Source organism: Dendrobates tinctorius, unplaced genomic scaffold (assembly GCF_039654945.1).
Source record: "Dendrobates tinctorius isolate UK_male_01 unplaced genomic scaffold, ASM3965494v1 ptg000204l, whole genome shotgun sequence".
In the NCBI taxonomy this organism is placed as follows: Eukaryota; Metazoa; Chordata; class Amphibia; order Anura; family Dendrobatidae; genus Dendrobates; species Dendrobates tinctorius.
The window spans coordinates 3,018,512-3,031,469 of NW_027361871.1; the positions used below are offsets into that span (position 1 = coordinate 3,018,512).

The 12,958-nt window shown below is 48.5% G+C and overlaps 1 protein-coding gene across 3 annotated transcripts in view; it reads right to left on the bottom strand.

Moving 5' to 3' along the window:
* Positions 1–12,958, bottom strand: part of LOC141057362 (ankyrin and armadillo repeat-containing protein-like) — a 140,798-nt gene that overhangs the window by 96,967 nt on the left and 30,873 nt on the right. Inside the window, exon 1 of one of the 3 annotated variants that reach the window (XR_012222030.1) lies at positions 9,196–9,312. The exons of 1 other annotated variant lie outside the window; for it this stretch is intronic. Coding sequence is in view for 1 of the 2 variants with exons in the window: in XM_073553945.1 (XP_073410046.1) it covers positions 7,330–7,392 (63 nt within the window). In the remaining variant the exon portion in view is untranslated. Of the gene's footprint in view, positions 1–7,329; positions 7,474–9,195; positions 9,313–12,958 lie in introns of those variants that run through there. One more of the 3 variants, XM_073553945.1, reaches the window with a different exon arrangement.

Below are 12,958 nucleotides of genomic sequence, written 5' to 3' on the forward strand. Positions count from 1 at the left end.
CGGCTCTCGAGCATCCAGCCTCTGCTGCGGATGTCACTGCGGTCACTGTTCAGGCAGCCACAGAGGCTGTCTCCCGTGTGACCACTGCCATCCCTGCCCCGACTTTGTCCCACCTCCCACTGCCCGAGAAGTTCTCGGGTGATAGTGCCTCTTGTAGGGGTTTCGTGAGCCAGTGCTCGATACAGCTGGAGCTGCTGACAGCACGATTCCCCTCCGAGCGGGCCAAAGTGGAATTTATTATTTCCCTATTGTCGGGCAGGGCTTTGGAGTGGGCCACACTGCTGTGGGAGCATGGTGATCATGTGGTGCAGAGTGCCTCTCGGTTCCTGGACACTCTGAAGCATGTCTTCTTGGGACCGTGAGTCACCCATGACACCGCGCTCCGGCTGCTGGCATTGTCACAGGGTTCATCCATGGTCAGCCACTTTGCCATCCAGTTCCGGACGCTGGCCTCAGAGTTATAGTGGCCAGATAAGGTCCTCATTCCGGCATTCTGGAGAGGTTTGGCTGGCCATGTGAAGGACGCTCTGGCCACCAGGGAGCTTAACACCGTCTCCACCAGTATAGACCTTCATTTTGCCGAGCGAAGGTTGGAGCAGACCCAGTGTAGGCAGAGGTTTAGGATGGCACCCAGTTTTGCTAAATCTCTGGAATCTCCCGATCGGGCGTCCGAGCGTCAGGGGGCTTCCCGCAAGGGATTCAGGCCCCGGCCCGCTTGAGCCCCTGTGATCTGTCATGGTTGCCGGCAGTCCGGTCACTTTTCCAACCAGTGCCCACAGCGGCTGGGAAGACGCTCGCCCCTAGTGGCCGTAGGAGGCGGCTCACTAGAATCCGTGGCATTTTCCTCCAAGTTGTCCTTTAAGGGGACACTTGGGTTTGGTTCTTCCACTCTGGCGGTGGAGGTTTGCGTGGATTCCGGAGTGGAGGGCAATTTTATGTCATCTGCCTTCGATCAACGACATGCTATACCCCTGGTTATGATGTCTACACCAGTCACGTCAGAGTAGTGAATGGCGCGACTCTGCCCTCACCGATTACCCACCAAACCGCTCCACCGTTACTCTCGGTGTCTCCATCTGATCAGGAGACGATATCCCTCCTCGTCATGCTCGAGGGTATCGACCAGGTCCTTCTAGGGGTCCCCTGGTTGCGGTATCACTCTCCCCATATAGAGTGGTCCTCAGGGAGAATTCTTGGCTGGAGTAAGTCATGTGAGGGTAGATATCTGTGGGAATGCATCCAGGTTGCCTCCACCGAGGTCCCCGCAGAGCTTTCCTCGCTTCCCAAACACTATCGACAGTATGCGGACGTGTTCTCCAAAAAGGCGGCGGAGACACTTCCACCGCATCGCCCCTATGACTGTCCTATTGACCTCTTGCCTGGTGCTGAGCCTCTTCGGTGTCGAGTCTATCCCCTATCTCTCCCGGAGACAGAGGCCATGTCTCAATACATCAGGGACAATCTGGCAAGAGGATTCATTAGGAAGTTAGTGTCACCAGCGGGGGCGGGATTCTTCTTCGTCCAGAAGAAGAGTGGGGAACTACATCCTTGCATCGATAACAGGGGTCTTAACGCCATCACTGTTAAGAATAAGTATCCTCTGCCCCTGATATCGGAGCTGTTTGATAGGCTACAGGGAGCGAGAGTGTTTACCAAACTTGATCTGCGGGGGGCTTACAACCTGATTCGCATCCGTGATGGGGACGAATGGAAGACGGCATTTAACACCAGAGACGGGCACTATGAATATCTGGTGATGCCCTTCGGGCTCTGTAATGCCCCAGCCGTCTTCCAAGACTTTGTGAACAATATCTTCCGGGATATGCTTACCACCTCGGTAGTAGTCTATCTGGATGATATTCTCATCTACTCTCCAGATATTGACTCCCATCGGAGAGATGTTTGCAAAGTTTTCGACCTCCTGCGGGCAAACTCCCTCTATGCCAAGTTGGAGAAGTGTGTGTTTGAGCAGGAGTCCTTGCCTTTCTTAGGCTATAGCATCTCAGCCCAGGGTTTGGCCATGGATCCTGCCAAGCTACAGGCGGTGATGGATTGGCAGGAACCCCAGTCTCTCAAAGTGGTGCAGCGCTTTATGGGGTTCATAAATTACTATTGCCAATTCATTCCCCACTTCTCAACTTTGGTAGCGCCCTTGGTAGCCCTCACCAAGAAGGGTGCAAACCCCAAGTTGTGGTCAGAACCTGTCTCCAAGGCCTTCTCCTCTATTAAATCCCATTTCGCTAGCGCTCCCATTCTACATCGCCCCGAAGTGGATAAACCCTTCATTCTGGAGGTGGATGCTTCTTCCGTCGGTGCTGGAGCGGTCCTGTTCCAGAAGGACTTGCAAGGTCGGAAGCACCCATGCTTCTTCTTCTCCAAGACCTTCACACCGGCGGAGAGGAATTATTCCATCGGGGACCGGGAGTTGCTAGCAATGAAGTTGGCCTTTTCAGAGTGGAGACACCTCCTGGAGGGGGCTCGCCACCCTTTCCAGGTATTCACCAACCACAAGAATTTGGTCTATTTACAAACAGTCCAGCGACTGAATTCTCGCCAGGCCAGATGGTCCTTGTTCTTCTCCGTTTTGACTTCACCCTGCATTTTCTCTCCGGGGAGAAGAAAGTCTGGGCTGATGCTCTCTCCCGCTCCATGGTGTCATCAGAGGAGGAGGAGCCTCGACTGATAGTCCCATCTGAGAGCCTGAGGACAGTGGCTCCGGTCGCCCTCGAGTCTGTACCTCCGGGCAAGACTTTTGCCCCTGCCCATCTGCAACCGGAGGTCCTCTCTTGGGCTCATTCGTCCAGGCTGGGTGGACATTTTGGGACCAAATGGACCTCTGAGCTTCTGGCGAGGACGTACTGGTGGCCGGATATGGCCCGTGACGTCAGGGACTATATACGGGCGTGCGTCTCTTGCGCCCAGAATCGGCCCTCTTGGCAGCAGCCCGCTGGGTTACTCTACCCTCTGCCGGTTGCTGACAGGCCCTGGGAGATGGTCGGTATGGACTTTGTGGTGGGTCTGCCCAAGTCCAGTGGCAGCACCGTCATTTGGGTGGTCACCGATCATTTCTACAAGATGGTGCATCTGGTACCACTCTCTCGGCTACCTTCGGCACGGGGCCTGGCAGCGTTGTTTATTAAACATGTTTTCCGCCTGCACGGCATGCCGGATAAGATTGTCAGCGACCGGGGTCCTCAGTTTGCGTCTCAGTTCTGGAGAGAGCTCTGTTCTCTGCTCAGCATAGAGCTAAATCTCTCCTCGGCCTATCATCCCGAGACGAATGGGTTGGTTGAGAGAGCCAACCAGACCCTGGTGACATATCTGCGACATTTTGTCTCGGCCAAGCAGGATGATTCGGCACCCTTGCTGCCGTGGGCGGAGTTCGCCTTGAACAATGCTGTGGCCAACTCCACCGGTCAGACCCCATTCCTCTTAAATTACGGCCAGCAACTGCGCATCCCCGTGCCCATGCCCGTGTCGTCCACCAACTCTAGGGTGGCAGACTGGGTGGTGGAGGCACGTGACATTTGGGATCGCATGCAGGATGCTATCCGGGCCTCCAAGGAGAGAATGAGGACCTCCGCTGATGCACACCGGCGCCCTGCTCCTACTTTTGCCCCTGGCGACTTGGTGTGGCTCTCCGCCCGAAACATCAGGCTGCGGGTAGAGTCCGCTAAGTTCGCATCGTGCTACATTGGCCCCTTCAAGGTCCTCGAGCAGATCAGCTCTGTGGTCTACCGTCTGGCCCTTCCACCACACTTGGCTATCTCTGATACATTCCACGTGTCCCTCCTTAAGCCTGTTCTCTTGTCCCGATTCTCCGAGACATCTGCCGGGACATCAGACTTGTCTTCGGACGAGTTTGAGGTCAATGCCATTGTGGGATGCAAGGTGATGGGGGGCAAAAAATTTTATTTGGTGGATTGGAAAGGTCATGGTCCAGAGGCTCGGACCTGTGAGCCAGTGGAGAACATCCACGCTCCTCTTCTCATTGCGGAGTTTGAGCGCAGCGAGGCTCAGAGGGGGCCCTAGGAGGGGGGTAATGTTAGGCATCGGATTTCTGTCGCTGCACAGCGAGAATCCCGAGCGTTACTTCCAGCGGTCTCCCATTCCTCTCCAGCCACAGAGGAGGTTGCTCAGCAAACTCGTCGGTCCAGGCGCTCTGCCCAGACCAGCTCCGTGTGTTTGCTTGCTGCTGCCACCTCTGGCGCAGCTATGACAATACATGCTGCTCAGCAGCAAGATTCTCCAGGGACTAAGTCCCCATGTCGGGCCACTGAGCATGCCTGTGGAGTGATCTCCCATTGGAGATCGAAGGTCACGTGCTCAGGTCCTGTTCGGATTGGCCCATCTGAGAAGCCAGGAAGGTCCTGGACGCTCGCGACTATAAAAGGTTCGCATGGCTGCTCGGCCATGTGCTAGGATGAGACTGTATTTACAGACTATGTGGAGTGAGTGATGTATGCACGTATGAATGTATCTGGTGAATGACTCATTAAGAAACCCCTACCCTTGGTACGCATGTGTTGTGCAGCCTAGCCTGCTAGCACCCAGGCTTAGGTGTAGGTAGGACAGAGGTTGAGTCAGGCATCAGTCCTCACCAGGGACACGGCACGCCTCAGTGCACGTGCTCCACTTCATAGCCAGCATCTATTGCGGCACTCACGGCAGTGACGCCGTGCGCTAAGTGGGCCTAGAGGGACTCTAACCCCGTGTCCTTGGGGTAGAGTTCTGTGGCCGTACACTGTGCGCTCCATTGGCCGGGCTCTGTGAGCTAAACAGATTCTGGCATTTACGTTCAGCGGTTGTGCGACTCTGTGCATTAACAGAGTTCGCACCTGTTCACATTGGGTGACGTAACCCATGTGTGACTGTTTTTACGCTGCTCTATTCTTCCGCCATTACTTAGCAGCAGTGTACCACCTCTGCACGGTGGACCCCGGGCTGCGAACGCACCTACTATTATTTTAGAATTTGGTGCGTTCCGCCAGCCCTAACAGCGTCTATTGCCACACAATCGTCTGTCAACAATCGGGGAACTCTCTCTCGGATGGACAACAGAGGCGTCCCCCTGTGTCACCACACTCACACCACCGCACTCCACCAAAGGGGTGCAGCACCCCCCAACCCTTTACACCACGAGGTCTGCACCTCCCAGGGTTGGCTAATGGCGAGGGTTGAGATTTGCCCCTACTCCCCCGCAGCACACCTGCTGCTCACACCGAAGAGGGAAGGGCCTGGGATATGGAGGAAAAATACACTCCCTGGTCGCATTCCTCCAAACGACCAGGAGGGGTGGCTACTTTGGTGGTAAGGAAGATTTGCGTAAACCCCGCGGACTATCACACCAGTCTGCTAACTACAGGGATGCACCCCTTCACCTCGGGGAACCCCAGACAGCACCATGGTGACCAACTCCACCCACCTGTCTGGGTACGTCCGCCTGTAAGAGCAAGTCCTGCTCCCCAGCAGCGATTCTAGGGGCTTCATTGCCAGCCGCTATTTGATTTCCAGGTTGAGCCAAACGGGAGGCCCCAGACCCTGATAATTGCTGCTGAACTGCTTCAACACCATGCAGGTCCTCACTCACCTCAGTGAGGCCCAGCAGCAAATACTCACAGGTCTGAACATGGCCTGAGGCTAGCCAGAAAAAAAAAGTAAGGTTGGTGATAACGTCACGTGCCTGGTACTGAGGGACGCGGCCATCAGGCCGGTAACTGATACAACAGGACGCGGCATGTGTAATTGTCCTATGTGACGCAGCCCGCAGGCCGGTAACTAATACAATAAGACAAAGGGAATAGGGAAAACCTGGGTAACAATAACAATGGTGGCCCTGCGATAGGGAATGGGGAAGTGGAGACCTCCTGCACTCCCCTGAGTCAGTGTCTCTACACTCCTAATGTTCCCCAGACCGGTTCCGCACCAGGCGCCGATCAGGAACCTAAAAACCCTGACTCGCCCTGCACCTAAACCCTCACTAGGGAATTGGTCGGTGTGGAAACTAATCCCACCACTGCACTAAACACACATAAGGAAAAGTGACATAACAGGGGAACACCACTTAGCTTTGCTCTGTTGCTAACGCTCCCAGCAACCAAGCCCACCACCTGCTTGCATCTTTTTCTCCACCGAGTACAAACATCTGGGTGCACAGTCCAGCAACGGATCTTCTCAGCACCATAGTGCAGCCTTAAAGCAAACAGAGTCCACACCTGCGTGCAGCTGTCCAGGAACAGAGTCCAGCAAATGAGTCCAGCTTTTCTGCCAAAGAGTCCAACATTTTGAGTCCAGCTTTCCTCAACCGAGTCCAGTATTCTGAGTGCAGCTATTCACAGTAGCTGCCACTCCACCAAGCAATGCCAGCCCTCCTTGCAGACACCATAGCTGACACTCCACCAATCCATGCCAGCCCTCCTTGCAGACACCATAGGTGCTATTGCAGCACTCTGACTGGGCTGCCAGTGACTCTCCTTCAGCTCCATTCTTTACCCAGGCTTGCTTGCAAATGAGGAACTTATCACCAACAGTGATTGACACACCTGACACTCTTTTATAGAGCAATCACACCTGTTACATAATCATGTGCACAAACTAAGGTAACCAGAGTGCAATGACCCTAATGGCCACCGGGGGAAAACTACAACTGAAACCACCACAGTGCAATGACCCTAATGGCCACCGGGTGCAAAACCCCCTTTGGCACACAGCCAAAGGAAAAAAAAAGGTTACTTTGTGCATTTAATCTGTCAGATCCAACCTGGATCATGACAGACTCCAATGAAGGAGTAGAACCATCTCAAGGAGGATCACAAGTAAATGGACAGCATGTGATTTAAATATGAGTGTCTGAGCAAAAGGTTTGAATACTTATGACCATGTGATATTTCACTCTTTTTTAATAAATTTGCAAAAATTTCTACATTTCTGTTTTTTGTTAGTCAAGATGTGGTGCAGAATGTACATTAATGAGAAAAAAATGAACTTTTTTGAATTTACCAAATGGCTGCAATGAAACAAAGAGTAAAAAACTTAAAAGGGTCTGAATACTTTCCGTACCCACAGTACAGTAACATCACAGAGTGACTGGGTAGAATAGGATAGAATAGATACATATACACCCTTAGAACAGATAGATATAAAATGTCAGTGACACACATATATGTATATATTACATACATAGATAGATAGCAAAATGTGAAAAAGCAGAAAAAAAGGCACCAAACTGTTGACTGCAGTCTGAATCAGTCCTTAGTATAAAGCATACCACCTGATAGTGAGCTAGGTGGTACATGAAAAATAGAAGAAAAAAAAGTGTAGTCATCTTACCAGTCCGTAGTAAAATCCTCCAGCCTGCCAACGCCCAGCACGGATTGTGGTGAGCATCCACATCAAATAGGAAAAGTGAAAAAGCACTGTGATCCAGCTCAGAACAAAGGCGGCTGCAGCTTTACAAAATTTTATTGGACAACTTGAAAATATATATGTGCTTTAAAAAAATATATGCATAGCAAACACCGAGCACACCAGTTAGAACAATCGATGCATTTCAACTAGACAGTCTTACTCATGATCTACCTCACAATACATTGGAGACATATATATAGTGTGCACATAGCATTCAGAGGACAAACAATTAAAAATGCAAAAGAGGCATGTTACACTCATTGGACAGACAATAAAAAAATGCAAAAAAGCATATATGTATTTAGAAAAAGACCTTACAAACGACTATTGGAAAACTATCATTAAAAATAGTGGAACAACATAATAAATTCTCTTATATAATATTGCCTAAATAATATTCATTATTGTTTTATTAAATCCTGTCTGGCATTAAGACCGTGAGAAATACGGGTGTCAAGCATAAACATCCAGTATGTTTCACGGTTAAGTAATTTTTGTTGTAAATCTCCACCTCTAGGTTTATAAACCTTTTCAATCCCACAGAATCTGAAACTAGTGAGATTGCCTTTGTGCACATTGTCTTGACGCAGCTGAGGCGGAAAGAGCTTTGGAATTTACAGCGTCTGATAAGTGTCTCCTAATACGCACCTTCAGATGACAAGTGGTGCAGCAGACATACTGAACTTTACATATGGGACACTCTATGACATACACCACATTCTCAGTATTACAATTAATATAATCATGTATATTAAATTGCTTTTGATTATGTAAAGATGAAAATTTGTTTTGTTTTGTAAGCATAATTACAAGTTTTGCACCGATTGGCTCCACGTCTAAAACATCCAGTGGCGTCAAGCCAAGTGGCTCTGTTAACCTCCCTTAGAGAACTAGAAAACAAGCTTGGAGATAGGATCGAGCCCAAAGTGGAGCTTGTTTAGCTACAAATTTGACATTATTCTCCATTAATATTTATTTAATTTGTCATCTTGTTTCAACATTGGTAGATGTTTTTTTAACAATATTAACAATCTGTCCATATTGAAGACTGTAGGAAGTACTGAATACTACATTATTATTTTATGTGAATTATTTTGAATACATCTACCTTTTTTGGTTATTAATAAATTTTTGCGATCTATTTGTAAAAATTTTTACGTGCATTATCCAAATTCCATTTAGGGTATCCTCTTTGAGAGAGACGCTCACAAGTTTTTTCTGTTTCTGTTAAAAATGCATCATTTTCAGAACAATTGCGTCTTATTCTAATTAGCTCACCATATGGAATCTTTTTTATGACATGATCTGGATGACAAGAATTAGACCTAAGAATAGAATTACTTGAAGTCGGCTTTCTATAAGGAGTAATTTCTACTTGCATTACACTTGTCTGACTTTGCAGGAACAAAATCAGACTGATTTTAAAATCACTAGTGTGACTAAAACCTAACATTTAAAGTCCACAAATAAACCTTTCTGTGAGCTGGCTAGTCTGGTTTCAGGTCACGTAGGCCAGAAAAGATTGAAGTTACCTTGGAAGTAGGCGATCGGTAGGCCTTTTAATACTTTTACACACTGCTACATGGATAATTAGGACGCATCGTGTAATAAAAGTTTTAATGAAACTTAGTCAAACAATAAAGTTTTATTTGCATCTTTTATCTTTTATATTTGCTTTTCACTTTAATTTATTTAGAGTAAGAATTACAATTAGCGTTAAATTTATTGTTTTACTTCGTTTTTATTCCTAAAAAGCGTTTCCCATCTTAACCAAATAACATTTCTTACCTCTTCAATTTCAGAATTTAAATGGTTACAAAGGTATTCCACTGTTCCTAATGTAGTTATTGCTTCTGGAATTCCAGCTCTGGTGTGAGCTAAACAAGAAAGCAATTCCCCTGCCAATCAGAAATGACTGTTTTAACATTAACACAGTCATCAGAAATATTTAAAGGGTTTGAGTTAAGTTTGCAAGTTATTTACAATTTAATGAACAGTTACTTACCAATACCATGCACACTTACACTCATTCACTTCATTTTCTATGGGACTGCTGGAGAATGTGATATGCCTATCTCCAGAAGTTAATATCGGTGAATTCCCAGCAGTCGAACACCAAAACGATGAGCAAATTGTCACCTACCCAATGTATAGGGATAACTTATAACTACACAAACCCTTTAAGAACCATTAAAAAGACCATTTCCCTGTGTATCTTTTTCTTAATTTTCACATTACTAAAACTGTATGAAGACTGGCCCATGATTATATATCCGAGTGACCTCAACAAATGCTTAGCAAAAAAGTGTAGGCATTTGGGGTGTGGTCTAGGCAGTGAGGGAGAAAGACAAGAATGTGCACAGCTCCTGCCCTTAGACCATTTATAAAGTACCTTTTCTGAGAATGTGAAGATAAATTCTCACAAACAAGATCCATTGCTTACCAAAATCTGCAAGGAGATCAGGCAACACTTTGGACCTGGACTCTTTCTATGGACTGTGACTACAAGGTGCCTCTCCTGCTACATTGAGATCCAGGGGAAAAAAAGCGGTCACTGGGGAGCCGCAGATGAAAACAAAGGAAAAAGGTCCAACGCAGCTCCAGCCGTAAACCTTCTCAGAGGCTACAAGATGTAGTAGGAAATAATAACGGTCCTAGGAGCGCTGAAAATGAGACCAAGACAAAGATATTGGTGTTAAACCACGATGTATTTCAACAGTTAAACCGTCTTCATCAGGTGGAAGTTTATTAAGCGAAAACAGGAAGGGGGATTTAACCAAATGGCAACCAATGAAATTCACAATCAGCAGGTCACAGGATAACAGGTCGCATGATAAAAATAAGGTCACATGATAAAAAGCACAATAAGAACAAGACTGTATATATAAAAAAGGATTAAATAAAGCCCCTAAACCTGATTAAAATATGAAACATAATAAAACAAGGTAAGAAACAGGATATAAAAACAAAAATGGCACAATAAAATACAACATAAAACATAGAAATCACCTGTTAACCTTGTCAATGGTAAGATGTAACCCCTCAGGTGCCAGAGCCCCAATTTAAAAATGGAAAAGCTTTCCTTATTAATCAAGCTCCCATAACGATCAGAAACATTGTCTGGTATAAAATCTATAATAGTTTAAGAGATTCCAAATTTTTCTGGTGCTTGGTTAAAAATGCTTTGACAGACTGTGTAACACAAAACCATTCCTAATATTTTGGCGATGCTTATTCAGTCTTGCATGCATGATCTGTGTTAGGAGTCAGATTTCTGCCCTTACTATGCAGGAATCTAGACCCTCACATTCTGCAGTCTCCTGCTCTCTGTCCACTGCAGAAGAGATTGCAGAGGGGATTGCATTCCAGCAACTCTCTCCGGAGGCTAAGTCCTTCATTCCATCCTCTGAGCAAGCTCGTAGGACGATCTCCCATTGGAGTTCAGGAGTCAGGTGCTCAGGTCCTGCTCCTGATTCCATTGGTCCAGCTCAGAGTTCTGGAGACTTCTGTAAGGTCCCGTTTGCTATAAAAGGCACGAATGGCTGTTCCGCCATGCGCTAGTACAGTCATACTTGCTGCTGTGTGTTTGTTGATGGATGCATGATCTGGTGAATGACTCATTTGAAACCCCATTCCTATGATATTACGAATGTGTGAGGGAATGAGTTAGAGCCAGTATTAGCGCCAGCGCGCCATAGCTTCACAGCAACACCTGCTAGCGTCTAACATCGCGCCAGCATTACTGCGGTGTTATATTGCGGCTTCCTCTACGCCGTGCTGCTGTAGCAGCCTTTTGTTGTGCATTGGCAGTAGCAACGCTATTCACACTAACGGTAGGTCTAGGCGGGTGTAGTGCGTCTTCTAAGGCTACTTCGGTGACCTTTTACCAATTGTGTGTCACTGAATCCCTGTGCTGCCAACAGGCTCAGCGTTGCTTTATTTATTATTTCTTATAGCAGCTCTGTGTCTTCAACAGAGATTGCTTGTGGCACCTGGGTGAAATCAAACCCTGTGCACACTACCGCCATAGTGTTCTGTCATCACCGAGCTGCGGTTTTTCCATCCACCGCACGGTGGACCCCGAGTGGCGAACACACTTTATTTATATTTTTATTTAGTGTGTTCCGCCGTTCCTAACAGTATACTAGCGCCAGGGTCTGGCTAGTGATGGCAGATCAGCGCAGTGTGTGCGGCAGCTCGATGGCCGCTTAGCCACTCTTGAGAGGGCTCTCGCAGCTGCACAAGTCACTGATGCTGCTATACAGGCACTCACAGACGCGGTAGGGCGTATGTCCATGTCCTCCCTTGCGCCGACAGTTACCGGCCTCCCGTTGCCCGATAAATACTCCGGTGATGGCGCCTCCTGCAGGGGTTTCATCAGCCAGTGCTCAATCCACCTGGAGCTGCTGGCTGCGCAATTCCCTACAGAACGGGCCAAGGTGGCATTTATTATTTCCCTACTGTCGGGCAAGGCGTTGGAATGGGCTACGCCTTTATGGGAGCGTGGTGACCCCAAGATTCGGACTGCTGCCCACTTGCTAACAGCCATCAAGCAAGTCTTCCTCGGTCCACGGGTCACCCATGATACCTCTCTTCAGTTGCTTGCCTTGTCCCAGGGATCCCTCTCTGTTAGCCAGTACGCCGTTCGTTTTTGGACACTGGCATCCGAGCTGGAGTGGTCCGATAAGGCACTTGTCCCTGTATTTTGTAGAGGTTTAGCGGAGCACATAAAGGATGCTCTCTCTACTAGAGAGATTCCTACTAGTCTGGAGGAGTTAATTTCCATCTCCACTCGTATAGATCTCTGTTTTTCGGAGCGCGGTATGGAGCGTGCTCACTCCAAACGGAGAGGTACTCCGGCTCCCAACTTTTCTGAGCCTCTAGAGCTGCCCGAGCCAGAGGTTCTACCCCAGAGCCCATGGAGGTGTCTCGCGCCATTTTTGAGACACGCCCGGCTGAAGAGTCCATGTGCGGTTGTCACCATCTACACGCTGCTTCTCAGGAAGACAGCGCCACGCAATGGTCTGATTGTGAGTCGGTCGGCGAGACCTTTGTCCCTAATCGCCTGCGGCCTAAGATTCTCGCGTGGGCACACGCGTCCAATGCGGACGGCCACCGTGGTTATATGCAGATCACGAAGTCTCTGGCTGGATCGCATTGGTGGCCGCACAGGGATTGGGACGTTAAAAAGTTTATTCGGGCATGCACCTCATGTGCTCGGGATAGCCTTCCCAGACAGAGTGTGGCAACGGCCGTCGATACACGGCGGCGTTCCCCTGAAACTCCCGCTCCCATTATCTCCTGGGTGTCCCTACTGAAACCTGGCGACCTGGCCTCCGCTGATACCTTCCGTGTGTCCCGGTTTTCTGTTTCACCTACCAGGACATCAGGCTCGCCTTTGGATGAGTCTGAGGCCTGTGCCACTGTCGGGCACAGACTGGTGGATCGGAGCGTTCAGGGAGTGGGGGGCCCTAGGAGGGGGGTAATGTTAGGAGTCAGATTTCTGCCCTTACTATGCAGGAATCTAGACACTCACATTCTGCAGTCTCCT